Here is a 27063-nt window from a genome sequence, read left to right as displayed (position 1 = left end):
GCATAGACTACTGTAACTTGCTTTACATAGGCCTTCCCTTATCCCTGACTCAGAAATTACAGTTGGTACAGAATGCATCACAAATTGGGATCAAGATTGCAGGGAGAAATGTCAATAACCTCAGATATATATGCAGATGATACCACTCTAATGGCAGAAAGTGAAGAGGAACTAAAGAGCCTGTTGATGCGGGTGAAGGAGGAGAGTGCAAAAGTTGGCTTGAAACTCAACATTAAGAAAACGAAGATCATGGCATCCGGCCCTCTCAATTCCTGGCAAACAGATGGGGAAGAAATGGAGGTAGTGACAGATTTTATTTTCCTGGGCTCAAAGATCACTGCAGATGGGGACTGCAGCAAAGAAATTAAAAGACACTTGCTCCTGGAGAGGAAAGCTATGGCAAATCTAGACAGCATCCTAAAAAGCAGATACATCACCCTGCCAACAAAAGTGCGTTTAGTCAAGGCTATGGTATTACCAGTTGCAATGTATGGCTGCGAAAGTTGGACCATAAGGAAGGCCGAGCATCAAAGAATTGAGGCTTTTGAACTCTGGTGCTGGAGAAGACTCTTGCCCTGACTGTTCCTTAGAAGGCCAGATCCTGAAGATGAAACTCAAATACTTTGGCCACCTCATGAGAAGGAAGGACTCTCTGGAGAAGAGCCTAATGCTGGGAACGATTAAGGTCAAAAGAAGAAGGGGACAACAGAGAATGAGGTGGTTGGATGGAGTCACTAAAGCAGTCGGTGAAAAATTAAATGGACTCCGGGGAATGGTAGAGGACAGGAAGGCCTGGAGGATTATTGTCCATGGGGTCGCGATGGGTCGGACACAAATGCGCACCTAACAACAACAACAACAACAACAACACTATTTGTTCTACATTTATTACTCTTGTAATTATTACCATGGCTACCACCTTCTCTGTATTCTGTTCTATGTTTCATGTAAACCATCCTGAGCCTCAGGGGAGGGCAGTATAGAAATGTAAAAAACAAATAATTTAGCAATCACATATTTAGATATTACATTTTATTTGTATTTGTATTCTGATACATGTTTTTTTATGAAACGGTTGTAAGCTGTCCTGATAAACTTTGGAGAGGGGCGGCCTAGAATTCAGATGCAAAATTTAAGAAATAATAAAATAGTCCTAAGCAGAGTTATGTCAGAGGGGTTGAAAGGGTGTAACTCTGTCTTGGAGTGCACTGGATGAATGTCAAGGGTTTTGGGAAGCCTGAAAGTCATGTGGGGAAGAAAACACTGTGGTGAACTTTGGGGTTCCAATGAGAGAAGTCTCAAAAGAGGCTCCATATTTGCTGGCCTTTTCCTTAAATCCTCCATATTGAGACCCACTTTTTTGCTGTCAATCTACAACAAAGACTGACGGCCGGCAAATAAATGACAGGACCAGATGCCCAACGCCCTGATTCCATTGTGTTCAGTGGGAAACAGGGACAGTGTCAATGAAATTCAGGCTCTTCTGGCAACGGAATTTCCAAAATGAGTTCCATGTGGACAGCCGAGTTTGAAAATCTCTCCTAATGTGACATAGGAGTTGCTGTTGTTGTGTTTTTAAAGTAGGCACACAACAACTATGCAACTGTACAAACGGACCGTTGCCCTGGCTCTCGTGCAGGAGCACAAATCCAGGGTGGATGTGGTGCACCGGACCAAATGCTCCCTCATACAGGAGCAGGAAGAGGCAGGGCAACCTGCCCTCACGAACTCCAGCCAGCAGCCCAGCGTCAAGCCTCCAGTGTGGAAACTGTCCTGGTTGTCTTTGCACATGGTCCAGCACAGTGAAGTCCCATCTGTTCCAACAAGAGAATTACACATGTGCTTTCTACTCCCCCTACTGCGATAAACAGAACTGGAATTATTTAAATTTGGCTGGCCAATGCTTTTTAGTGCTGGTTTTAGTGTATCTAAGAAATAAAACTGAATATTGCAAAAACAGAGTACATACAACTTGGAAAAGAACTCAGAATGCTCCCTCGCCCTCCCCCCACCTGAAAAATGTTGCCCAATGCATGCTAATTCAGAACGGCTAAATAATTATGGAATGTCTTAATCTGAAGTGATCTCTTAATCAGAATACACAGTGCTTATAATTCCTTAATAATTGCCCTCTTAAGTGTGCACATTTACATATCAGATTTATGTCCACAATGAGGGGAAAATGCAGGTGGCTTTCACAGTATTATTGAGAGAGAGAGAGAGAGAGAGAGAGAGAGAGAGAGAGAGAGAGAGAGAGAGAGAGAGAGTTTGGGGTGGACAGTATTAATTCCAGAAGAATGTCCTCTGCTGCAATTTTTCCAATGTAATTTGAAATGAAAGACAGGAATTAATATCTTTCAGTTTCATTCTCCCCCGTCCCAGAAAATAATTTGGATCTGGGGGCGGGGGGACTAGAATAGGGTCTCTAAAGAGCACCGAGTGTGATGGGAGAACTTTGCTTCCAAGCAAGTTGATCCAAGAGTGGCTTCCTTGGATACTTCTCAGCCAAGCAAAATTCAGACCAGTGGCATGCAAAATATATACATAATAAATAAATGAATCTTTATTCTTATAACTCACCATTCCTATATAGCTCATCTTTAAACCGCCTGCGGCGCGGTGCGGCACAGCGCGGACTTAATAATCGAGTAAGGGCTTTGGGGAGGAGTTAGGGCAGGCTCCGTCCGGGATAAAAATTTGGAGGAGCGAATCAGGAGCCGCAAAATGGCTCCTGATTCACTCCTCCGAGTGCCATTCCAGGACCAAGTGTCCACTTGGCCCATCTCCCGAATGCCGCGCCACAGAGTCCAGTCCTCCCGAGCGACCATCCTACCCAGATGGCCGCCAGGGAGGAGGCTCGCCCCATGCCTCTGGCCTCCGGAAAAATGACTTTCCCGCTGCCCAGTGACTGCCCTCCGTCGCCAACGGGACTCGCTGCTACCCCACCCCCCCTCCCCCAACACCGCCGCCCGACGAACACAACCCTCCGTCCCCGACTGCCCTTGGCCGCACCCTTCCCACTCCCGAACTTGCCGCATGGCGCTTCCCCAAACCCTACCTGTCCCCGGCCTTCGTCCCCAGCGCCATGGCCACGCCCTGCCCAACAGCTGCCTGCCGCCGTTGGGCCCAGGACACCCCTGCCAAGGCACTCCGCCACGACCGACCTGACTTCCCTGCCGCTCGCTGCGCCTGGGACGCCGCAGGCAGCACGGCCGCTCATTCCGCCGCTGGGACGCCGCCCTCGGCGCCACTGCAATGCCGCCCACAGCGCCGCCGCTTCAACGCCGCCGCCCATGCCAGGCCTGCAACGCTGCCGCCCTCACCTCCGATGCGACACCACCGCCGCAGCTGGCCCACCACTTCCACGGCGCACCACGTCGCCGCCCGCGGAACTGCCTCCCTGCCGCTCCCAGCGCTGAGGACCTACCAGCGCCGAGTACAGGTAGGCCACTGCCCTGCAGCCCCGGCCCCAGTGAAGCCTTACGCCATCCGGAGCAGGGGGGAGAAAGGCTTCTGCGGACCCACGGCCGCGGAAGCCTTTAGGAGTCGGGGCCGGGAGGCCGTGCCTATCTAGCGCCCATTTTATTCGCGATTAAAATGGGCTTTAGATCTAGTTGTGACAACATAAAAGAACATAATAAAATATAAAATCACATATTATAACAGTAAAACGTTTTATAATTTGATTGACTTCCCTCAGTGGTGAAACCAGTAAATCTTAGCGGTCCATCAGACTGGTGGAACAGCTCTAACTTGCAGGCCACATGGAACTGGTTATGGTCCTGCAGGTCCCTGATTGTCCTGCCCTGGGTTCACATGATGACTCACACTGCTGCATTTTGAACCAGCTGGAGTTTCTGGAGCAGTCTCAAGGGAAGCCCTGCTTAGGGTGAGTTGCAGAAGTCTAATTTAGTGGTGACTCTTGCATGGATCACCCTGGCTAGGTCCAATGTGGAGATATAGGGCACAAGTTGTCATGCTTGGTGCAGGTGGAAGAATGCCAGGTGGCCAACGTTCATGATCTGAGCCTCCATTGAGAGGGAGGCATCCAGAATCACGCCTAGGCTCCTGTCAGAAGACATCAGTGTTAGTTGGGCTCCCTGAAGAGGCGGAAGGTGAGCCAACTGTGTCTCTCCATGTGGCAAACCAGCCAAAGGACCTCCATCATCACTGGGTTCAACTTCAGCTGACTCCACTCAAGCCAATCCACCATGGCCTCCAAGCACCTGGCCAGGCTGTCTCTTGCAGGGTTGATGCATGGCTGTCCATTAACACAGTGGTCCCCAACCTGCGGGCTGCGGTCCGGTGCCGGGCCGCGAAGGCCATGGCGCCGGGCCGCGGCTCCCTCTCCCCGCCCCCCCCCACCCCGCAGTAAAAAAACTTCCCAGGCTGCAAGCTTGCAGCCCGGGAAGCTTCTTACTGTGGGAGGGCGGGGAGAAGGAATCGGGGCCGGGCCGCGCCCATGCGGGCGCGGCTCGTGGGCGCGGCCCGATGCGGGGGGGCGGCCCGTGGGCGCGGCTCGATGTGTGGGTGCGGGTCGCGGGCGCGGCCCGATGCGGGGGCGTGGCCCGATGCGCGGGCGCGGGCGATGTGTGGGCGTGGCCCGCGCGGGCCGCGGGCCGCGCCCCAATGCCCTGCCGGTCCCCAACCTCAGAAAGGTTGGGGACCACTGCATTAACATAAATAGCTGGTTATCATCTACATATTGGTGACAACCCAGTGGTGTGAAACATTTTTACTACTTAGTGTCAATAAACATCTGTGTAAATTTTCTCAAGGCCAGTTTACTGTCCTGGGAAATTACTTGTGGAGAAAATGTGGGTTCATGTTGGGGAGAGGGAGCTAAGAATGAGGTAACCTTCTGGTATTCCCCATCAGTTATTGATGAGAATAATTTTTAAAAAATCCACTTGGCTTTTGGTAACAACAAGAGCTGACTTTTCACTGTCTCTTTTACAGGTAAGTAACAGAAGCTTTTTTTTGCTGCTCCCATCATGTGACATTGCTTAATAGCTAGCAAGCATAGGTCCATTAAGGAAGTGATTCTTTCCATTTCTCCCCTTCCCACTGAGCTATGATGAAACCACAACTAGGACTACACATAGATGTTCCCTAGAGCAGCAGTCCCCAACCCCCGGTCCGGAGTCCGGTAGCGGTCCGTAGATCAGTTGGTACCGGGCCACGGCTCCTCCTCATCCTCCTCCCCAGCTGCTGCCTCGGGGGCTGCCCTGCCACTCTGCTGCCAGCTCACCTTTGGTGCTCTCCAGCGGCCACCATGGCTGGGGCTCCCCCTCGGCATGTCACTGCACAGCTGCTGCTGCTGGCAGCGCCCCCAGCAGGCGGTGGGAAGTCAGGGAAAGCAAGTGGAGCAGGGGCTCAGGCAGCGATGATATCCCTCGGCAAAAGTCTACCCTCCCCCCCGAGCATCAGTAAAATTGTCAAGCATTGAACATTCCCCGGTGATAAAAAGGTTGGGGACCACTGCCCTAGAGACTGAAGGTCAAATGTTTATATGTATTTTGGGTAGGAAAAATCAACCGTTTTGCAAAAATGGTTTATCTACCTTGGTTTTTGTTCTGCAATGTCTGGTTTTGTGTCTTATTTTTGCTCTGTAATGTCTGGTTTTGTATCGTGTTTTTGCCATGTAACTTCTGGTCTTGTATAAACGCATTAAACCCTAGGGTGGACACGTGTAAACAGGGTTGTGTGCTTTGGTTCAGTTCGGCCACCTCGGCGATCACCGAAGCCCCAAGTGGAGCGTAGGAGACAAGCGCTGGAGCACAGAGAGGCGGGGTGGTGGCGGTGCACCAGTTGGTGGCCACACACAGAGCAGATCTCTACGCTGCGGCACTGGCTGCTTCAGGCATCAGTGGTCATCGAGGCGGCCGAACCGAGCCAAAGCGCACACCCCTAAGTGTAAACTGTAAGCTCCTGTCTCTCAAACAGTGGGAGAAGGAGCAAGGGAATGTGGATGTGGACAGGATGTATAAGAAGGGCAAATGCCTGTGTTTGAGTTCAAGCTGGCCTTGCTGACATGCTTCCATATTAAACGCCTTTGATATGATAGAGAAGAACTTGGTGTACAACTCTTCGTTTTCAGTTTTGGTTAGTGAGGTGAGGGCCCTGTGGCCTTGTCCCCTTGTGGTCTTGCATCGAATTGGACCACATTCTGCCAAAAAGTGACAATTTGGGCCTAGGCATTGTGAATCAGAAGTCAGTTTGGATTTCAGTGGCCCCAAACTGACAAACTTCTATAGCCGCACAGAGAGACTTTTTGAATTGGAGCTTGCTCATCCCTCAGTTTTCAGTGGACTAAGGCAGTGGTCCCCAACCTTTTTATCACCGGGGGTCACTCAATGCCGGGGACCACTCACCGGGGACCACTCAATGCCTTTTACTGAGGCCCGGTGGGGAGGGTAGTTTACTCCTCTACTCTCAACCACTGCCCTAACGCTCTCTGATCGCTATGGTGATGTTTAAACATCCCTTCAAAATAAGATACAGACATGCCACTACAATGAAGTGTGTTGTAAAGGGCTGGGGGGGATGAAGTAAAGGGCCGGGGGGGGGGGGGAGAAGGCGTCCTTCGGGGTCCACCGCCAATTAGTCGAAGGACCACATGTGGTCCGCTGCCCACAGGTTGGGGATCGCTAGACTAAGGTAGAACCACCTGATGCAAATAAGATTCAGGTACTGCCTTTTGGGGGAATTCTGTGTCGTATTAATTGACCTTTTTTCTAAATTCCTATAATAAACGTTAATATTTTTTAATGAAGTGTCTGGATTTTTTGCACACCACAACTTGCAAACCTGGGGCTCAATGGGCCTGTTCCGTGACAGAGCAGTATTCATGCCATTCCCTGCCTACACTTAGATCCCTTTGTGTGTCATCCTTGCACAGGGGCCATGCTAATCTTCTCTGTATCGGTCCAATTTTAGTACATGTGCTGCCTAAGTGAGCATACACTTCAATCAAGGGCACAGGCCATCCCTCCGCATCGTTCTGTTGCATGGAAAGACCAAGCTACAGTGATGTTCTGCAACTACCAATGCAAAGATGACTCTAGTCATCCTTTCTATGCAAAGTTCAAAGGGGCTACTGATAACAGGCTGAGTGGCTCATGTCACCCCCCCCCCACACACACACACACAAACAGCCCTAATACAGAAACAGTTCATAGTCCTCTTTCCAAAATCTTTTATACTTACAGCTCTGGCATTCATCCACAGAAGGGCCCCAACATCGGTTTCCACAGGATTTGTGACAGCGGCCACCTTCGGAGAAAGGAGACACAAAGGGACAGTAATGCTTCGTGCCACTTTAAGATTCCTTCTGAATCCACACCACAAAGGAAATGACAACCAGTGTTTGATGAACTTTGTATCTTATTGCAATGGACAGACCGAAAATAAATTAGGCTCCATAGACATCTGGCATCAAGTGTCTGTCATCAAGACAATTCACAGGACAGCTTTGCATCCTCCCAGGGTTGCCCATTCCCTGTTGAGAAATTCACGGGCATTGTGGGCATGCAGCCCAATGAGAGCAGGGTTTGGGGAGGGGACTGCTAAGCAAAAGGCACTCTAGGAGACGACATTTCCCAGCATTCTCTGACACAAGCAGCATGATCCCTGTGGGAAAGCAATATAATGTCCTGAAACTGAAAATCTCCAAAAGGGAGCCAAAAACCGTGCGGCTGTGGAGCTCAGTGGGGCGCAAGGCCATAGAATCCACACTCCAAAGATGGCATTTTCTTTGAGGGAACTCATCTCTGTCACCTGAAAATCAGTTGCAATGCTGGGAGATCTCCAGGCCGCATTTGGGAACTGGCAACCCTATGGCCTGTTTTTGTGACTTTTTCTGAAGAAGCTGCACAAATATCAAAGGCCTTGCTCTTCGAGATCCTTTCCAGTTCCCCCAGTTTTAGAACTTGAGAAGCGGCACCAACAAAAGGGATGTGGAGCACGACTTCTTACAAGACAGTGGAAGCTAGATGTGATCTGTTTGTTGGCATATTTAAAATATGTCCACACTACCTTCCCATCCGATTCAGGAGTCCGCGAGCCGGTCAACATTATAACATTCCAATCCCTAAAACATTTCAAACATTAAAACCCTTGCTTGAATTGTGTCCAGAAACAACATGGGAGCCAAAGGAGACTTGCCAAGACTGATGTGATATTATCCGTGAGACTTGGATTGCCCATCCCTAGTTGGGATATGGGGATCTCCCCCTCTCATCCCCACTTGAGAGGTTTAAGAAACTGGGGGAAATCCCCTTTCAAAACAGGCAAGGATTTTGGGGGGGGACCCTTAGTGTTGCCCTGATGTTGCCCAATGAGGAAAGGGAGGGTGGGGTGCACAAAGCACAGCTATGCCAAAGGAGAGCCAGGACTACATTTCCCAGCATTCTCTGACACAAGCAGCATGATCCCTGTGGGAAAACCACATAATGACCTGAAATCTGAAATATCCAAAAGGGTGCTGAAAACCTAGTGGCTGCGGCAAAGACTAAACACTAGCTCTGGAGCCGTAGACTCAAGAAACACCCCCCATTCTGACCCTCAGCTCAGCTTGGGTGACTTCACAGAAACAGCGGCCATATTGGATCGAATGAGCTGCTAAATAAACACATCAAGCGTTCCCCTCCCCAGTACACAGAATGTTAATCAGTCCACTTAAAAAACCCTTAATGTTCATTTTTTGTTTTCTCAGTTCTCAGACAAAGACAGGTTGGTAAACGTGTTTAGTCACCGGAACCGCATTCTCAAGTGGAATGTCCCCATTTTCTGATGCCGGCACGGTGTTGACAGCATTTATTGATTGTGTTGTACAGTAATTACGACGTGTATGCCAACTCTCTCATTAAAAGCATCATCTCCTCAGTGCAACATAGTTCATTTCAGGCAATTATGCCTCGGGAAACACAGTGGCTGACATCGTTGGCATATAATCTCCTGTCAGCGCCTGGCATCTGTTCACGGGGACCACGACTCAGGTTCTAATGCAAGCTAATTCCAACTAACAGGGACTCCACCTGCCACTGAGAACACAAACTTTACCCCATAATGGTCGCAATGATTGTTAAAAGTCTCACAGAGCACGAGGCAGAAAGCGAATGCCTCACGCTTAGAACTGGAGGTGAATGAGGGACGATGAGCAGACTTAAGGTTCTGCTCTGATGAGTTGTAACCCTGACACTTCCACAGTAAAGCCCAGACCTAACCCAAACAGGCGGAAATTGGAAGTTACAGTCGGAGCCCCTTCCCACAGAAGAAAAGGCTCAAGATTCTGGGACTTTTAAGCTTGGAGAAGAGACAAGTAAGGCAGATTTAGAAAACCTGAGACAAGTTTATAAAATTATCTTTGTGGGCTACGACAAGTATACTTTTATAAACCTGCCTCATGTCCCACCTTCTTCTTCTTCTTCTTCTTCTTCTTCTTCTTCTTCTTCTTCTTCTTCTTCTTCTTCTTCTTCTTCTTCTTCTTCTTCTTCTATTATTATTATTATTATTGTTATTATTAATAATAATAATTTGATTTATTACCTGCCACTCTCAGAGGGCTCGTGGCGGGTTACATATGTCTGAATTTAAAACCCCCGTAAAACCCCATTAAAACCCCAGTCATAAAAAACTCTATGCATCAGTCAAAAACCAAAAAGGAAGAAGACATGACAGAAAACAGAACCCTCACTAGTCTCGATCCCCTCAGGTGCACATGGCATTCGCAACCGCCACTCATCCTGGAAGGGGGGCCATGCAGATCTCCCTGGCCGTACTGTCCTCAACCATAGACCTGGTGGAAGAGCTCCGTTTTGCAGCGGTATCTTTAGTATGCCCTTGGAGCCCAAGAAAAGACACAATCATCTGCAAGTATTTAAAAGAGTGCCATATGGAGGATGGAGCAGAATTGTTCTCTCTTGCCCCAGAGGGACAGACCAGAACGAATGGGATGATATTAATTCAAAAGAAATTCAATCTACTTGCAGGGACAAATATATAAACTGTTTTTAAGGTATGAGACAGAAATGGAACGGGTTAAGCCATATATGATTAAATGGATGCAAAATATTGAGACAAATGTGACAATAGAACAATGGTAACTAACATGGTCTAGAACCCCTAAGTATACTAATAGTCAAACACTTAAAGAAAACTGGTATAAAATGTTTTACAAGTGGTATGTGACACCAAAAGTGATTGCTAAAATTGCTAAAAACTGAGATAACAAATGCTGGAAATGTGGTGACAAAGTAGGTTCTTTTTTTCATATGTGGTGGAAATGTGAAAAAGTTTATAAGTTCTGGGCAAAAATACACACCATTGTGCAGAAAATGTGGGGTTTTAGATTTCCTATGAAAGCTGAATCTGAGGCTGAATCTGAACCCTTGCTGAATCTGAACCCTTGCTCTGAGGCAGCAAGGTTCCATCGTGTTGCATGGCAGCATGGGCCTGGATTTGTTTTTATTTTTAGGAATGTGGTATGGCAGTCCCACACAATACCACATTCTTAAATTTAAAAAAAATGTCCCAGGCGACTCTGCCGGGATGCCGTAGTCAGACAAGGACAGGGAAGGAGCTGAGCCAGGAAGGCCCAACTCTTCCCCTGCCACATGGGCCTGCTCTGACACAGGCCCTGTTGCCATCCAGGGCAAAAAAGGGAATGTGGATATATCCATGTTCCCTTGCCAATGGAGGGCCTGTGCCGGGCCACGCCTGGCATAGCCCCGGCCCGGCGCCAATGTCGAGTGGAATCCAGAATTTGTTCCACCATCAGACGAGTGGTAAAATGGGGCATATTCCCCGTGCAGAAATAGTCTAGCTGAAGCATCAAAGATAATTTGTTTGCACTTTTATTGGCTTTGATACTGAAGAGGGGGATATGGTCCCAGCTCAAGCTGGGGGAGAAAGAGAGAAAGAGAAGTGCCCACTTGCAATGCAAAGCAGAGGGATCATCTCTCATGCAGGCATCCTCACCCACCAGCTGAAACATTTTGCCATTGAGATGCAAATTTTAAACAAACAAACACCCACACTAACTGGCCCTTTCTTGTTGGGGTTTGGGTGAGCTGGTGGGCTTGCTGGAAACCATCAATACAAAATACTTAGTTCACATTACAAATCAGAGGCTTTGCTGCAAATGCATTTTGTTCCCCCCACAAAGCGTGGGAGAAACCAGTTTTCTTCGGAGTGGGGTGTGGGACGACATGGGGAAGCTATGAGCGAGTTTGCCAAGCTGTGTGAACACACGGAGAAAAACACATTTAAATTGGATGGTGTGAGTGGATTTTTACTTTGATGTGAAAGATCCTTTCAGTTAAAGTAAGGATGGTCAGAGTTCTTCCCCTCTCGGAAGTGTGGAGTTTGAGATCATTGCTAGATATTTTTTTTAAGTTTTCCCATGTCTACCTGCTTTCCCATGTCTACCAGTTACGTGACTGGCATCAGGTGATCATTTACATAGGAATCTTTAACAGTTGAGCAAGAGGAACTCCTGCCAGTTGCCTTTCTTCTTGTTGGGAACATGAAAGTATTGTTTTCGCTTCTCATGGAGATATGGGCAAAACTGAGGTGCAGAACATGCAGGCGGTGCAACTGAATTACATTATCGCGGGTGCTTTTGAAGGTCAGAGATCAAATAAATTGGGAGAAAACATACCTTGTCTTGTTCATTAAAAAATAAAGCATCTGACAGAAGTAGATGCCAGACCAGAGTCTGCCCCGATATGTATTCTGTTCATACGCTTTCCTGCGTGTAGGCAACAAAACTGATTGAGAATATTTAAATTGCAGGCCGTCCAAAGGCTGGAGGGAGATAACATTTTGCAGATGAGAAATCGGACCATGTCCTAAGCCAGTCAGGGGGTAGGGAGGAGGAAGAGAGAAAGCTTGCAAGCTGCTCACCTTCCAGATCCCTGCAGGGAGAGAAGCCATTTCTGAAGAGAGATTAATGAAACGCCTCTGCAAATATTATTCTGGGATGTGGCCAAACTACAGCCACCCTTGGCTTCATTCCACGTTTCAGCGGGTTCATGGCTAGAAAGCTGTGCATAAAGTCTGCTTAAGTGAAGAGTGGCCTATGAGACAGGAACCAGATTTTGAAACACTTGGCCAGCTTTCCCTTTGGATTCTATGATAGTCACCACCTTCCAGGATGTGTGCTTCCCAAAGATGGATAGCAAGCAAACAATTGTTTTGAATTGTACTGGTAGTAGTTGACAGCCAGTGTGTCATAAAAGTTCACCAAGAGCAGGTATTTGATGCTCTGAAGGAAACAGCAGGGGAAGGCCTCTGCCCCTCTGCCCTGTTGTTCACCTTCCAAAAGAACTGGTTGGCCACTGTGTGAGAGGATGCTAAACTGGATGAACTGATGTCCTGATCCAGCAGGGCACTTCTTAGGTTCTTCTGAAGACCTCAACTTCCCTGCCCTGTTGTTGGCCCTCCAGAGGAACTGGTTGGCCAATGTGTGAGATGGGATACTGGACTAGATGATCCCCTGGTCTGATCCAGCAGGGCTCTTCTGATGTTCTTAGGAAGGCCTTGGCCCCTCTATCCTGTTGCTGGCCCTACATGAACTGGTTGACCTCTGTATGAGATGGGATGCTGGACTAGATGGATCAGTGATCAGACCCAGCAGGACTCTTCTGGTGTTCTTAGGAAGGATTTAGCCTCTCTGCCCTGTTGTTGACTCTCCAGAGGAACTGGTTAGCAGGATGGTGAGACAGAATGGTGGACTAGATGGACCACTGATCTGATCAACCAGGACACTTCTGATGTTCTTCTTTTGAATGTAGGAAGATGTCTCAACTCTGTATCAGACCCTTGGTCCATATGGGTCAATACTGTCTTCTCAGACTGATGGCGGCTCTCCAGTGTCTCATGCAGAGGTCTTTCATGTCACATACTTCATCCTTTGAGCTGGAGATGCCAAGGACTGAACCTAGGACCTTCTGCATCCCAAGCAGATGCTCTGCTACTGAACCACAGCCTTTCCCCAATGGAGCAAACGCTGTGGCATGGTACCCCAACCAGGTTCCCTTTCTTCCCCAAAGCCCATCCTTCCCAGGCTCCACCACCAAAATCTCCAGGAATTTCCCAGTGTGGAGTGAAAAACCCTAACCTGGCTCTGTGGCAAGTTTTATCTCCCGTCCAAAGAACAGTCCCCAGGGATCCAGGCCGGTGAAGACACATTCCAGATGTGGTTTCCTGCACAAGCTTGCATGACTCCAGTCTGACTGTGATACTAAAGGATGGTGGATTTGACCACCTCCAGTTCCTTTAACACCACAATCCTGTGAAAACACCTTCATTATTCTTGCACAAGCCCCTAAGAAACCCTTTCCCCTATGGTTCCTGCACAGACTTCTTCAAGGTCTTCCTGAGACGAAAGTCAATGCCTGTTTGGCTTCATGTTGAACTGGAATATGTCTGACAGAGAAAAAATGCTCAAAGCAAGCAAGTCAGCACATCTGTTCTTAGGGCAGTCAAATGTTGACTCATCACAATTAGCTGGAACCAGGCCATCAGCGGCATATGTGAGGTGGGTAAGAACTGTCAATGCAATTTCCTTTTGGAAGGGTTTCCCTTGCCCAGTTTTTCAGTATATAGGATGGGGTGATAGTTGTGGTACGGAGAAAGATCTCTGATCTTGAAGAAGTTAGTTTTTATACCCTGATTTCAAAGCCCAAAGGCAGGGGTAGTCAAACTGTGGCCCTCCAGATGTCCATGGACTACAATTCCCATGAGCCCCTGCCAGCAAATGCTGGCAGGGGCTTATGGGAATTGTAGTCCATGGACATCTGGAGGGCCACAGTTTGATTACCCCTGCCCAAAGGGATCTTAAAGCAGCTTACAATCCCATTCCCTTTCCTCTCCCCACAACAGATACCCTGTGAGGTAGGTGGGACTGAGAGAGCTCTGATATCACTGCTCGGTCAAAACAGCACAATCAGGGCTGTGGCGAACCCAAGGTCACCCAGCAGGCTGCATGTGGGGGAGCGGGGAATCAAACCCGGCTTGCCAGATTAGAAGCCACTGCTCTTAACCACTACACCACGCTGGGTCTCTGCAAACAGATAGATCCAGGTGGACAGTTGCGTTAGTCTGATGCAGCAGAAAAAAGGTGTAACTTTAGATCTAGCTAAAATGAATAAAACAAATTTAAACATTTAAAGTTCTGCATTTAGGTAGGGAAAATCAAATGCATCACTATAGGATGGGTGAGTAGTATATCTGAAAAGGATCTGGGGGTCATAGTAGACCAGACACTGAACATGAGTCAGCAGGCAAAGGGGATTTTGTGCTGTATTAAAAGAAGTATAAATGTTACCACTTTACTCCTCAGTTGGAGTTCTGTGTCCAATTTTGGGCACTGAAGAAAAATGTAGACAAACTGTCCAGAGGAGGGCTACAAAGATGGTCAGGGGTTTGGAGACCAAATCATATGAGGAAAGGTTGAGGGAGCCTTGGTCTGTTTAACCTGGAGAGAAGATGACTAAAGAGGTGATATGATAACTGTCTTCAAATACTTGAGGGGCTGCCATATAGAAGACGGAGCAGAGTTGTTTTCTGTTGACCCAGAAGGGCAGACCAGAACCAACAAGATGAAATTAGTGCCAAAGAATTTTTGGCTAAACATCTGGAAGAACTTCCTGACAGAGCGATTCCTCAGTGGAATAGGCTTTCTTGGGAGGTGGTGAGTACTCCTCCTTTGGGAGTTTAAGCAGAGGCATATGACAAACTAGCTGGTTTTATGAACTTAGGCAGATTGTGAGTGGGTGGGCAGGAAGGGATGTGCCAGTGTTTGTCTGTTGTGGCCCTTCCTTGCATACCCAGGGAATTGCTGATCACCACTGTGGGATGGTAGCTGAACTTCCCCCTGGCCAGGCTGGATTCTGGAGATTTTTGGTGGAGGGATCACTTGGGCATGAAACTGGGGTCACTGTAGATGGGCAGGTAGTTGTGAGTTCCTGCATTGTGCATGGGGTTGGACTAGATGATCCTGCCCTTCCAAATCTATGATTCTATGGTTCTATGACTTTGTTGGTACCATTGGACTCAAGCTTTGATTTACATGTAGATATCTTCCTCAAGTGCCATTTGACAATCTCCCAGAAGGATTCCCTTCTTTTCCCCTTAGGGTTGAGGGTTTTATCTCATAATGTTCATCCTACTTCCATTCTAGACGCTGCCCGCCGTTTAAACTGATCATTTGTTTGTGATATGCACAACATGGTTGAACCAGAAGCTCCATTTGTAACCTGCACTGCCTAGACCTTTCAGCCTCATCCCAAACATCTGGGAGCTATTTGCGGTTGCTATGGGGTGACAGAACAGTAGTGCCTCAAGCCAGACAGTGAAGTGCCTTGCCTGTGTTGGGTTCCCATCCCCTCTACTGTGAATTGGCATGACTTCTATATAGAGCCATTTGGTATATAATGGAAACAGATGTGGTTGTTGAAATCTAGTTTCTTCTAGTGGGGCTTGGAGAAAGATTTGTTCCTATGAAGCGAAGAACAACAGAACAGCAAAGCAGGGTTCCTCCAGCCCCAGCAGGGGTCTGGCATCCCTAAGGTCAGTTCAAAGCACCATCCAGCCACTGAGAGGTGAAGTAGTCTAGAGAAGAAGGGGCTGGACCTCTGCTACTAAACACTTGTCTACTCTCATGGGACAGCCGAGCTCCCTGGACTCTAGAACAAAGTTCCCTCTGCTTTGCAAAAGAGGCTCACGGCAACAGCTGGTCAAGCCGGAAGGGAGAATAGAAGCACACATGGGCTAACGAAAGCCCAGATGCCAACCAGGACTCTGCTGGTCCTTTAAAGGGGTGTGGCTAATATGGTAGCCACAGAAACCTCTTTCATTGGAATATGGGCAGCCAATAACAACCCTTTCATTTGAACAAAGGCAGCCAATAAGCACCTGTACCATACAATGGCTCCACCTGCTTTCTGAAAAGGTTGGCAGGCACCAGAGGAAGTACTAGTGGATGCCATACTAGGAAGGAACCTCTGCTCTATGGCATCACATCACCTGATAATCTCCCTCCCATCCCCAAACTCCACCGTTCCAGTCATTGCCCCTAAATTTCTGGGAATTTCCCAAGCTTGAGCTGGCTATCCTGTTCCCAGAAAGAGAGTTACAGTTGCCAACTTTGTGCTGGGAAATTCCCAGAGACTGGAAAGTGAGGCCAGGTGAGGGCCTCCGTCTACCCACCAAAGCAGGCCCTGGAGGGCGGCAGCCTGGCAGTAATGTCATGTGGAAGCAAGGATCTGCCCTGCTTCCATATGACTGCTCTCTTGGCCTTTTCCGCCCATGAAGAATATGCCTGCGTGTGTCTACATTAAGACACTACTAGTGCTTCCCTCAAAACTTTTTTTTTAAGAAAAAAAATCTGTTTAAGCTAGTGGTCCCCAACCTTTTTATCACCGGGGACCGGTCAACACTTGACAATTTTACTGAGGCCCGGGGGGGAGGGGGTTAGTCTTTTGCCGAGGGACATTGCTGCTGCCGCCTGAGACCCTGCTCCGCTTGCTTTCCCACCGGTGCCCCTGACTTCCCGCCACCCACTGGGAGGGCGCTGCCATGGCGGCCACTGGAGAGCACCAAAGGTAAGCCATCGACAGAGTGGCAGGGCAGCCCCCGAGGCAGCAGCTGGGGAGGAGGATGAGGAGGAGCCATGGCTTGGTACCAACTGATTCACGGACCGATACCGCGGGTTGGGGACATTAGACATTCTATGCTAGGAAGTGTAGGGAACCTCTCTGATTTAACTTGACTACTTGTTTCGCTTTCCAAACTCCATGATCAGGCAGATTGTCCAAGACCCCTTTTTTATTAATTCCATTTTGAAAGCAAATTCTGCCCACATATTATGAAACATTACAAAAAAATGATATATACATTACTCCAGTGGTCCCCAACATTTTTATCACTGGGGACCGGTCAACGCTTGACAATTTTACTGAGGCCTGGGGGGGGGGCTGAGCCCCTGCTCCGCTTGCTTTCCCGATGGTGCCCCCGTCTTCCCGCCGCCCGCTGGAGGGCGCTGCTATCAGCAGCTGCGCAGTGCCACACCAAGGGGGAGCCCCAGCCATGGTGGGCGCTGGAGAGCTCCAAAGGTGAGCCGGCAGCAGAGTGGCAGGGCAGCCCCCAAGGCAGCAGCCAGGGAGGAGGACAAAGAGGAGCTGCGGCCCTGTACCGACTGATCCACGAACCGGTCCTGGTCCCCGGACCGGGGGTTGGGGACCACTGGTTTAAGCAGACCCACACCAGTTTTGTGTCTCCCTCCTCCCTAGAAATTTAAGAGACTCCAGTTATCTGCATGAATAAAATGATACATTTGATAGCAAAATCAAAATATAATTCAAACAGCACAGCATGGCATTAGTAGAAATTAAAGATGCTATTGTTGGGGATGAATTGTTCTGCCGTTATCAGCCTGTAATGCCTCCTGTGCCCTTGTCTGACAAGGCCTTTTGTCATGCGCTTATTCACCCACATTCTTTTGTTAAGCAAAAATCATTTTACATTTTCTACCAGCCCCGTGTTAATCTTTAGATCTCGTCTATTGATTGGAAAGTTAATTACCTAGTAGAAAGACTTACATTTCTCAGGGGTTTTCCCCTCTTTGCTTGAAACAGAATAGATATACAGGTTAAACTTGCAGAACAAAAATGTTCCTTCTGATAGGGAAATATCCCAGTGGTGAATGGACACCAGAGTTTCCTCTTTAATAAACAGATTTTTACATAAATGGGAAATCAGAATACATTGGCAAGGCCTTGATTTGCATTTTCATGGACACAGACAGCTTCTTCTCCTGGAAAATAGCCCAGGCATTAATTCAAAATGTAAGATTGCCAGCTCCAGGTTGGGAAATCCCTGGAGGTTTTGGGGGTGGAACCAGGAGTTGGCAGGATTTGGGGCGGGTGGGAGGTTCCTGCCAAATCCCACAATAATCCAACTCTTGTAGCAGCAAAGATATCTTTATTGATTGGTTTTGGAATTGATGACAGGCTTGCTTCAGGTCTTTGACAGAACCTCCAGACCAGGTCAAGCTTCCCTCTAAGATTCACATCGAGCCCTACTCCCAGCTGTCTGACTGTTCCCAAGCATTCAGGCACACCCTGATAACATCAAAGGAATGCACAAAAGGCGAAATATTATATCTCAGTACAGACTTAAGAATGAAGAGCTCCCTTGGAACCCAAGGCCACAGGCTAGAGACAGCGAAATAATGTTATAGCTAGCAGTTAATACGCTCACAACCTCTTCCACCTCCTGCATTCCATTGCTGGACCCCCCCTTGGCCCCCACTGAGGCAAAGCAGACCTGTGCACACACCCCACCCACCCACCCACCCACCTACAGCTGATTGGACCCACGGCATATGTAGGGCAACCGGTAATGGCGGGGAGGGACTTTGGTGGAGGATAATGCTGTGGAGTCCCCCCACCAACCAGCCATTTTCTCAGGCAGGGTACAGGTAGGGCAGGGGTAGTCAACCGGTGGTCCTCCAGATGTTCATGGATTTTTGCTGGCAGGGGCTCATGGGAATTTTAGTCCATGAACATCTGGAGGACCACAGGTTGACTGCCCCAGGTCTAGAGGACCCTATTCAGCCAGCAAGAGCCTCTTGTGGCGCAGAGTGGTAAGGCAGCCGTCTGAAAGCTTTGCCCATAAGGCTGGGAGTTCAATCCCAGCAGCCGGCTCAAGGTTGACTCAGCCTTCCATCCTTCCGAGGTCGGTAAAATGAGTACCCAGCTTGCTGGGGGGTAAACGGTCATGACTGGGGAAGGCACTGGCAAACCACCCCGTATTGAGTCTGCCATGAAAACGCTAGAGGGCGTCACCCCAAGGGTCAGACATGACTCGGTGCTTGCACAGGGGATACCTTTACCTTTACCTATTCAGCCAGCAGGTGGCACAGAAAGGTTTTTAATGAATTCAGAATACATGAGGGCATAACAATTTATAACATAGTTCTTTTCTATAATAGACACTTCAGTAGAAATCCACATTTTCAACGCTGGCAGGGGCTCATGGGAATTGTAGTCCATGAACATCGGGAGGACCACAGGTTGACTACCCCTGAGGTAGGGCAGCCCGTCATGACGGGGAGAGACTTTGGTGGAAGATAATGCTGTGGAGTCCACCCTCCAGAGCAGCCATTTTCTCCAGGGGATTTGATCTCTTTAGTCTGGAGAGGAGTTATAATTCCAGAGGATGCCCAGGGTACACCCAGGAACTAGCATCACTAGAAAAAGGCCAGGGTATACCCAGGTAGCTTTTGTGAGTTTCAGGGAATTGGCCTTTGGAAGTCCAGTGGAGAAAAACTGATGGTTATTTTCTCTCTTGCCCAAAGGAGCCTCGGCATTCGGCACAGAAATGCCTTGAGAGAGGGTGTTTATGATTATGGCTTGGAATATCTTTTTCTCACCTGATCTCCCTAGCTACGGTTGCCAGCCTCCAGGTGGGAAATAATACAAAAAACCATTTGAGGCACTACATAAAAATAGATTTTAATGTTAGTTCTATTTAGTACAATATTGTTTTTTTTTTAATTTCCCAAACGTCAGCACTTCACACATGGGAAAAATCCTCCTAAAGCATGAATGGAGGGCAAAAATAAAGCTCCTAATGTTCAAATAGGTACAGTCGCATTGACTAAGAAAGCTCTTAAGCAGGAAAATTTCCAAAAATAAAGAGAAAAAGGTCAATCAACTTCCGGACAAGGCTGATTTCAACCTAAATCTTTGTCAGGAATATTTATTTATTTGCGCACTTTGCTTCCATGTGAGCTGCTTTTTATACTCCACTTTTCATTACCCAAAGGAGTATCAAAATGGCTTACCAAACTTTTCCCTTCCTCTCCCCACAACAGACACCCTGTAAGGCAGGTGGAGCTGAGAGCTCTGAAAGAACTGTGAATGGCCCAAGGTCACCTAGCTGGCTGCATATGGAGGAGGAGTGGGGAACTGAACCCAGTTCTCCAGACTAGAGGCTGCCAGTCTTAATCATGACACCACATTGGCTCTCTAGCTAAGTACCGAGACCTTGAATGTTTTCCCCCAGAGGCAGAAAACATCTTTGAGTGATTTCCACCCCTTGCTTTAGGGAGGCAGATACTAATTATTTCCCCTTCCTGCTTCCTTTAGTGGGCATCACCAAATTCCCCAGTTCTTTTCTGCTTCAGGCTAGCAGGCCTTTCTTATTGGCTTTCATTTTCAATTCTAATGAATTTTCAATTCATTTTCAATTCTAACAAAAGAGGCATGGTGTTGGGACTGGTTGGAGTTCCTGGCTGGAGCTCCTGTCTGTCCGGGTTAGGGGCCAATCGGAAGGCACTTCACGCCTTCCGATTGGCCCCTCACCTGGACTGGCCCCACCCACTCTCTGCCCACTTACCCCTTAATCAATTATAATACCACTCCACTGGAGCAGTTCCAGATTTATTTACTGTGCTTGTGATCATGCTTCTATGACTGGACAACCTCTACTGTATTAACCAAATATCCCATCCCAATAAAACCTTCAATGTACAAGGCCAACAAAAATCAGAAAATCCAAAACTGATGACACAGATAGAAACAATTCAGAAGAAGGCTCATCTCCCCAAAGTACCAAATCAAAATGGAAGTGAATGTAGCAGTCAGCTCAGACTATTTATCTACTAATCTCCCTTTCCAGACTGAGGATGACACAGAGACAGCAGTTCACACACACAGAGATGAAAGAGAGCCCAACAAGGGAAATATGTCTGTGTTAAGAAAACAAACAGGAAGAAATACGCATTGAGAGCTGAGATGCTGCTGAAAAGAAATCAGAGATTTAAAACAAACAATGTTAAACTGCTGCAAAGGACAACAGACCACTTACGAACAATGGAAGATGGGTTTGCATGAAAAATATGAACTGGGAGGCCCACTGGCATGGCAGAACAGATGATAACAGGCTTAAGGGATTGAGAAATGCTGCAAGAGAATCCTTATATTACAGGCAATCCCTGACGAGGTCCACAAAGGACAGGCCTGATACCAACAGCACAGGGAGGGGACCCAGTGGGGAGTTAGGAAAGCAGATCAGCGGCACTGAGTTGGCACAAGTCAGCACCTCCAATTCTTTCTTTCTTTCTTTCTTTCTTTCTTTCTTTCTTTCTTTCTTTCTTTCTTTCTTTCTTTCTTTCTTTCTTTCTTTCTTTCTTTCTTTCTGTACTTAGACATACATCTTTTTAGACAATAAAATTGAGGAAAAAACCCTAAATATAATCCCATGTCTAAAAAACACATCCCTGAAAACACCTGCAGATACTAGAAGTTAAGAAAGAAAATAAGTATGTTAAACTCCATATTTATCAATGACAACACTGAACTGACAGTAAGTAGACTTGTCATGACACTATTTTGCCAGGGCAAAGATTGTCTTCCTACCACCTTACAGCTTTGTGGAAAATTTAGGCCAGATCCCACCACTTTTGTTCTCTGCAACCAATAACCAACTGATTTTTGGCAATTCAGCTATGGCCAACCCGCAGCCTGAAAACTGACCCTAGGCTTGGAGGCAATCAAATCCCTCAAGTAATATATGCTAGGGAACCTGACCAACAGTTGCATTTGTAATTGAAAGGTTGTGCTTTCAAGTGATCGAACCCAGGGGTAGTCAACCTGTGGTCCTCCAGATGTTCATGGACTACAATTCCCATGAGCCCCTGCCAGTCCATGAATATCTGGAGGACCACAGGTTGACTACCCCTGACCCAACCTATCAAGTTCTGTTGCTCTTCTTATGCCTGTCTTTGTTATCATGTTTTATTCCCTTACATTCTCTTTATTGTCCTGATGCTTTTCCCAGCATTCTTCCCCACTCTGGTCTTCCTCAGCCCTGCCACCACCACCACCCCCTTCCCCGGAACCTTGGAATCCCTTTATCGTGGTGTTTTGATTATTTTATGTTTCCCAATTCTTCTGGATTCCCGCAGCGGAGTTGGGAGGGGGGGGGGTCAGAGTTGTATGTGTTTCTTGCCTCAGTTTTTAATACCTGATAGAGAGTGCTTTCTTACGCAGTAAATGAAATCATTTGCCTGAAATCAAGAGTTTCATTTTCTAACTAAATATCCTCACAGTTTGTTGAAACTCACCTAGTGTGTTTCAAGCCCCCCATTCGACTAAAATTTCTAGAGAAGGAACCTCAGATTTCAATGCTGAGGGCAAAAGAAGCAAGAAGAAACCTCTCGCCCAGGATCAAGAAGTCAGGCCCGAGTTGTCCCGCGACACGTCCTTTGTTGTGGTGAGCACCCTGAGCTGGAAGAAGCCAGAGGAGGATTTAGGGCATTATGTGACTTATCACTAAGGGCGCCATGTGTCTATGGCCCATGATTGGGAACCGGGTGACTGGATCGAGGCAGGACAATGCAGCCAACCTGATGTAGAGGTGACATTGCCACCAAGGTCCAATTTTTTCGTGAGGGGTTGCACCCCACCACCCTGCTGGGATATGTGTTTCTCATACAGGGGATTTAGGCTAGATTCTGGATCATGGAAATGGTGAAACGGAGTGAAACCATCACTGGGACAAAGGCCCATGCTTGAGATGTGTGGGAACCAATCACTTAGTCGCTGCTGGCCCCACGAAGAAGGGAATGAAACCACCTGCGGTGGTCACCGCACTAAACTCCTCACTGGTGCGGTGAGGCCATCCACCTGGCCTGGGGGCTAAAATACACCTCATAAGGCAGCTCTGGTACTCCTGACACCACTGGTGGAACATCTGGCAGCACTTTCATCCAATGAGTCTGAGGAGGATGTTGCCAAGAACTGCAAACTGGTGGGAAACAGGGCTGACATGCTGTGAGAGAGCCTCACCAGCAGGTCTCTTCCAGGGGTGCGAGATCTGTGAGTCCCATCCTTCTCCTGCTAATTCCTGTGACTCTTTCTGGTCTGGAAATGGAAGTAGGGATCTGAGTTCAAGGGGTGTTGGACTGTGGGTGCACCTGGACTATAGTTAATCCTGAGATGTCCCAGGTGCTGGGAGTGAGCCAGGAAGAGCTGAAAAGACCCATCCGCTTTGCCCAAATGGATGGGTGTTTCTCAGAAGACTATGCATTGGATGGCCCCCCTCCACTTAGACACTGAAGATTCCTGGAACAGGACCCAGCCCATAGTGGGGCTGGGGATTGATTGGCTCTGGCAGCATGATCCCATTGTTTGCTGGAGGTCCTGAGTACTGACTTTAGATGATCTAGGGTGTCAGCCTCACTGATACTCAATGGCTGCATGGGGAAGAGCCCAGGAACATTTCAGCACCACAACATCTCCCAGGACTGAATGTGGAGGGCTGAGCAGCAAAGATTCAGGGGCCCTGTCTTAAGAATGCAGAGATTTGGGGGAGGTGTTTCAGGTATGTGAGTGTGACAAATCCCCCCCTCAAAAAAAAAACATACTGCAACATTGAGTTAATACAGGGGGAGACCTTGCCAAACATGAAGATTTATTCTATGAGTATGCAGGAAATGAGAGAGCTGAGGAAGTCTTTGGATAAAAACTGACCCACCATGTCACATGTGATGGCTGCCGTGCTGTTTGTCAACAAAAAAGACAGATCCCTGCAGTTGTGTACTGATTACCGGGGCTCAATGCCATTTCCACCTCAAATATCTACCCTTTCCGGCTTATAAAGGATCTCTTGGGACTGTTAGGATTGGGTAGGAACTTCACTAAACAGAAGGAGGCTTACTACAGAGGGAAAATAAAATGGAGTCATGAGCACCTCGCAGCTTTAACACCCCTCTGGGACAATTTGAGTACCTCATTATGCCATTCAGACTTTCTGGTACTCCGGGAGTGTTTATGCATCTCATAAATGAAGTCTTGCATGATCTGTTGTACAAGGGGGTCTTGGTTTAGCTTAATGATGTCTTAATTTATTGAAAAATAAGGGATGAGCATGTACACCTGGTACGAGAAGTGTTGAAAAGATTCCAAGCCAATGACCTCTATGCAATGATGTCCAAGTATGAATTCCATATAGAAAGCCTGGGATTCTTGGGCTATCAAATGTCCCCACAAGGGTTAAGCATGAACCTGGCCAATGTGCATGATTTACTGAGCTGGGCTCTGCCCTGCACCTGGAGGCAACTTTTCTTAGGATTCATAAATTTCTATTGTGATTTCCTTCTGCATTTTGCACAGATTAAACTTCCCCTCACAGACTTGCTAAAGACCAAGGGGCGAGAAGCGGGGACAAAGCAGCCCAAAGCGTGGCTGCAATGGTCTGGTGAGTGCCAGGGGGCTTTTGAGGAGCTCAAGCAGCTCTTTATCACTGATTCCATCCTCCACCATGCTGACTGTGCCCAGCCCTTTTTGGTGCAAGCCGATTCCGGTGATGTGGTTATGGGGGCAGTAATTCTGCAGCAGGGGGAGGATGAACAGTTACACCTCTGTGCATATTGTCAAAGAAGTTTAATGACACAGAGAGGAATTGGGTTATCTGGGAAAAGGAGACATCTGCCATCAAGTTAGCCCTGACAACTTGGCCCCACTGGTTGGAGGGGTCCCCATCCCCCATTTGAAGTCCGGACTGATCCAAAGAACTTACAGGCTCTGCACCAGCCGAGAAAACTGTCTGCCAAGCAGATTAGGTGGGTAGAATTCTTTTCACGGGTTTCCTTCTCTTTCAAGCACCTTCTGGGGGAAGTAAAACGTACTGTCTGATGCCTTGTCCCACCTTGTGCAGCATGAAAGCAAGGCAGACCCAGTAGTGTATTCCATTTTTATACCTTCCCACCTGGGGCATGCAGTTGTGACATGAAATCAGGCCACAGGGGCTGGGTTGGCTCCTCTACCCAGCCCCCCCCCCCCACTCAGTGGCTCCAAAAGGATTTTGGAGGGGATGCTGAGTTCCCCACACTCCACCTGAACTTGGAGGAACAGGAGGGTATCTTTTGGAAAGGGGATCAACTTTACATTCCCAAAACCGCCTGGCATGAGGTTTTGAAATTGTGCCATGATTCACGCACAGCGGGACACTTGGGTCTTGTAAAAGCCTTAAACCTGGTGTGGTGCCATTACTGGTGACCTTCCCTGTGCATGGATGTGGAGGTTTATGTGCAGGGTTGCCTGGTGTGTCTCACTTTGCAAAGTGTGGGAAGTAGACTGTGTGGGCTTCTGCGCCCTCTAGAGACCCCAGCTGCCCCCTGAAAGATGTCTCTACAGATTTCATTATAGATCTTCCTCCCACAGTGGCACAACTGTTTTAAGTGTGGTTATGGACCTGTTTCCCAAGCAAGCCCATTTTGTGCCCTGTTCCTCCATCCCTACGGCTCAGAAGCTGGCAAAGTTTGCCCAACACATGTACAGATGACTCGGGTAATATCAGAAAGAGACTAATGGGCAAACTGAGCAGGTTAACTAGGTTCTGGAAAAAAAAACTTCAGTGCTTTGACAACTACCAGCAGAACGACTGGGTTGACCTAATCCCACTCGCTTAATGGCATCCATGCAAGCAAGGGGATGTCCCCCGTTGAGGAGGTTTATGGAACTAATGTATTAGCAGCACTCATGTTGGTTCCGCATCCCAACAGAAGAAGAAGAAGAAGAAGAGTTGGTTCTTATATGCCGCTTTTCCCTACCCAAAGGAGGCTCAAAGTGGCTTACAGTCGCCTTCCCATTCCTCTCCCCACAACAGACACCCTGTGGGGTGGGTGAGGCTGAGAGAGCCCTGATATCACTGCTCGGTCAGAACAGTTTTATCAGTGCCGTGGCGAGCCCAAGGTCACCCAGCTGGTTGCATGTGGGGGAGCGCGGGATCGAACCCAGCATGCCAGATTAGAAGACCACACTCCTAACCACTACACCAAACTGGCTCTCTTTTTCCTTCCTCTCCCCACAACAGACATACTGAGGGAACTGGGACTGCCCCAAAATATGGGTAGCATGCATCCAAGCTTGGTGTAGAGAGCCAGTTTGATGTAGTGGTTAGGAGTGCCGACTTCTAATCTGGTGAGATGGGTTTGATTCCTCACTCCTCCACATGTAGCCAGCTGGGTGACCTTGGGCTCGCCACAGCACTGATAAAGCTGTTCTGACCGAGCAGTAATATTAGGGTTCTCTCAGCCTCACCTCCCTCACAGGGTGTCTGTTGTGGGGAGAGGAAAGGGAAGGCAAATGTAAAGCCCCTTTGAGAATCCTTCGGGTAGAGAAAAGCGGCATATAAGAACCAACTCTTCTTCTTCTTCAGGCAGCCTAGCCAGCCATCATAGCCACCCTTGATGTGGCTAAAGAGGAGTACAAAAAATGGGATGACAAAAAACACCTCCCGGAACCCCTGTGAAATGTGGGGGATCAGGCATATTTGTTTACCAAGCATCTTCACTGGCAGCAGACCTCTGCATGTGGATCTTTCACAGTTTCCTGTATCATTAATGAGGTGGTGATGGGGCCCCCTTTGCCTAACACTTATAAAAATGTCCATCCTGTGTTTCATTGTAGCATGCTGTGCCATGCTCCTGAACCGGACAAATGGCATTCTGGTCCTGATGCCCCAATCCCAGTGTACATGGACAAACGCACCCACTATGAAGTGAGGCAGACGCCCACAATAATATCACTATTATTTCCTACTGCTTTTATTTTTGCCCAAAGACTCTCAACTGAACTTTGATGCTCAAATACATGTACTTCCTCACAAGTATACATATTGTCACTGGCAGTCTTCAAGCAAAGGTTGGATACACACTTTTCTTGGATGCTTTAAGATGCTTTGGGCTGATCCTGCGTTGAGCAGGGAGTTGGACTAGATGGCCTGTATGGCCCCTTCCAACTCTATGATTCTGTGATTCTGTGATACTGTGATTGTTAACATATACAGCTAATCATCGCCCCTTATTGGTCTGTCCTTTTAAAATAAATTGTACATCTCCATCCTATTATTCCAATTGTGAGTGTTATCTCACCAGGTTTCTGTAATGCCTATCAGGTCATAGTTCCCTTCCTCTATTAGGACTTCTAGTTCTTCCGGCTTGTTTCCCATACTCTGTGCCTTAGTGTAGAGACATCGTAATCCTTT

At 47.9% G+C, this 27063-nt stretch overlaps 1 protein-coding gene and 1 non-coding gene across 5 annotated transcripts in view; both read right to left on the bottom strand.

Moving 5' to 3' along the window:
• Nucleotides 1-27063, bottom strand: part of ERBB4 (erb-b2 receptor tyrosine kinase 4) — a 918733-nt gene that overhangs the window by 318807 nt on the left and 572863 nt on the right. For all 4 annotated transcript variants that reach the window (XM_077319331.1, XM_077319333.1, XM_077319330.1 and 1 more), the window contains exon 5: nucleotides 7210-7275. In XM_077319331.1, coding sequence (XP_077175446.1) covers nucleotides 7210-7275 — 66 coding nt within the window. The remainder of the gene's footprint in view (nucleotides 1-7209; nucleotides 7276-27063) is intronic.
• On the bottom strand, nucleotides 6856-6963 carry LOC143831031 (U6 spliceosomal RNA). The gene has a single exon (XR_013228672.1). It is a non-coding gene; the product is annotated as a U6 spliceosomal RNA (small nuclear RNA).

This window comes from Paroedura picta, chromosome 2 (assembly GCF_049243985.1).
Source record: "Paroedura picta isolate Pp20150507F chromosome 2, Ppicta_v3.0, whole genome shotgun sequence".
Classification (NCBI taxonomy): Eukaryota; Metazoa; Chordata; class Lepidosauria; order Squamata; family Gekkonidae; genus Paroedura; species Paroedura picta.
The sequence above is the reverse complement of the archived record's forward strand: the minus strand, read 5'-3'. Positions and strand labels throughout refer to the sequence as shown.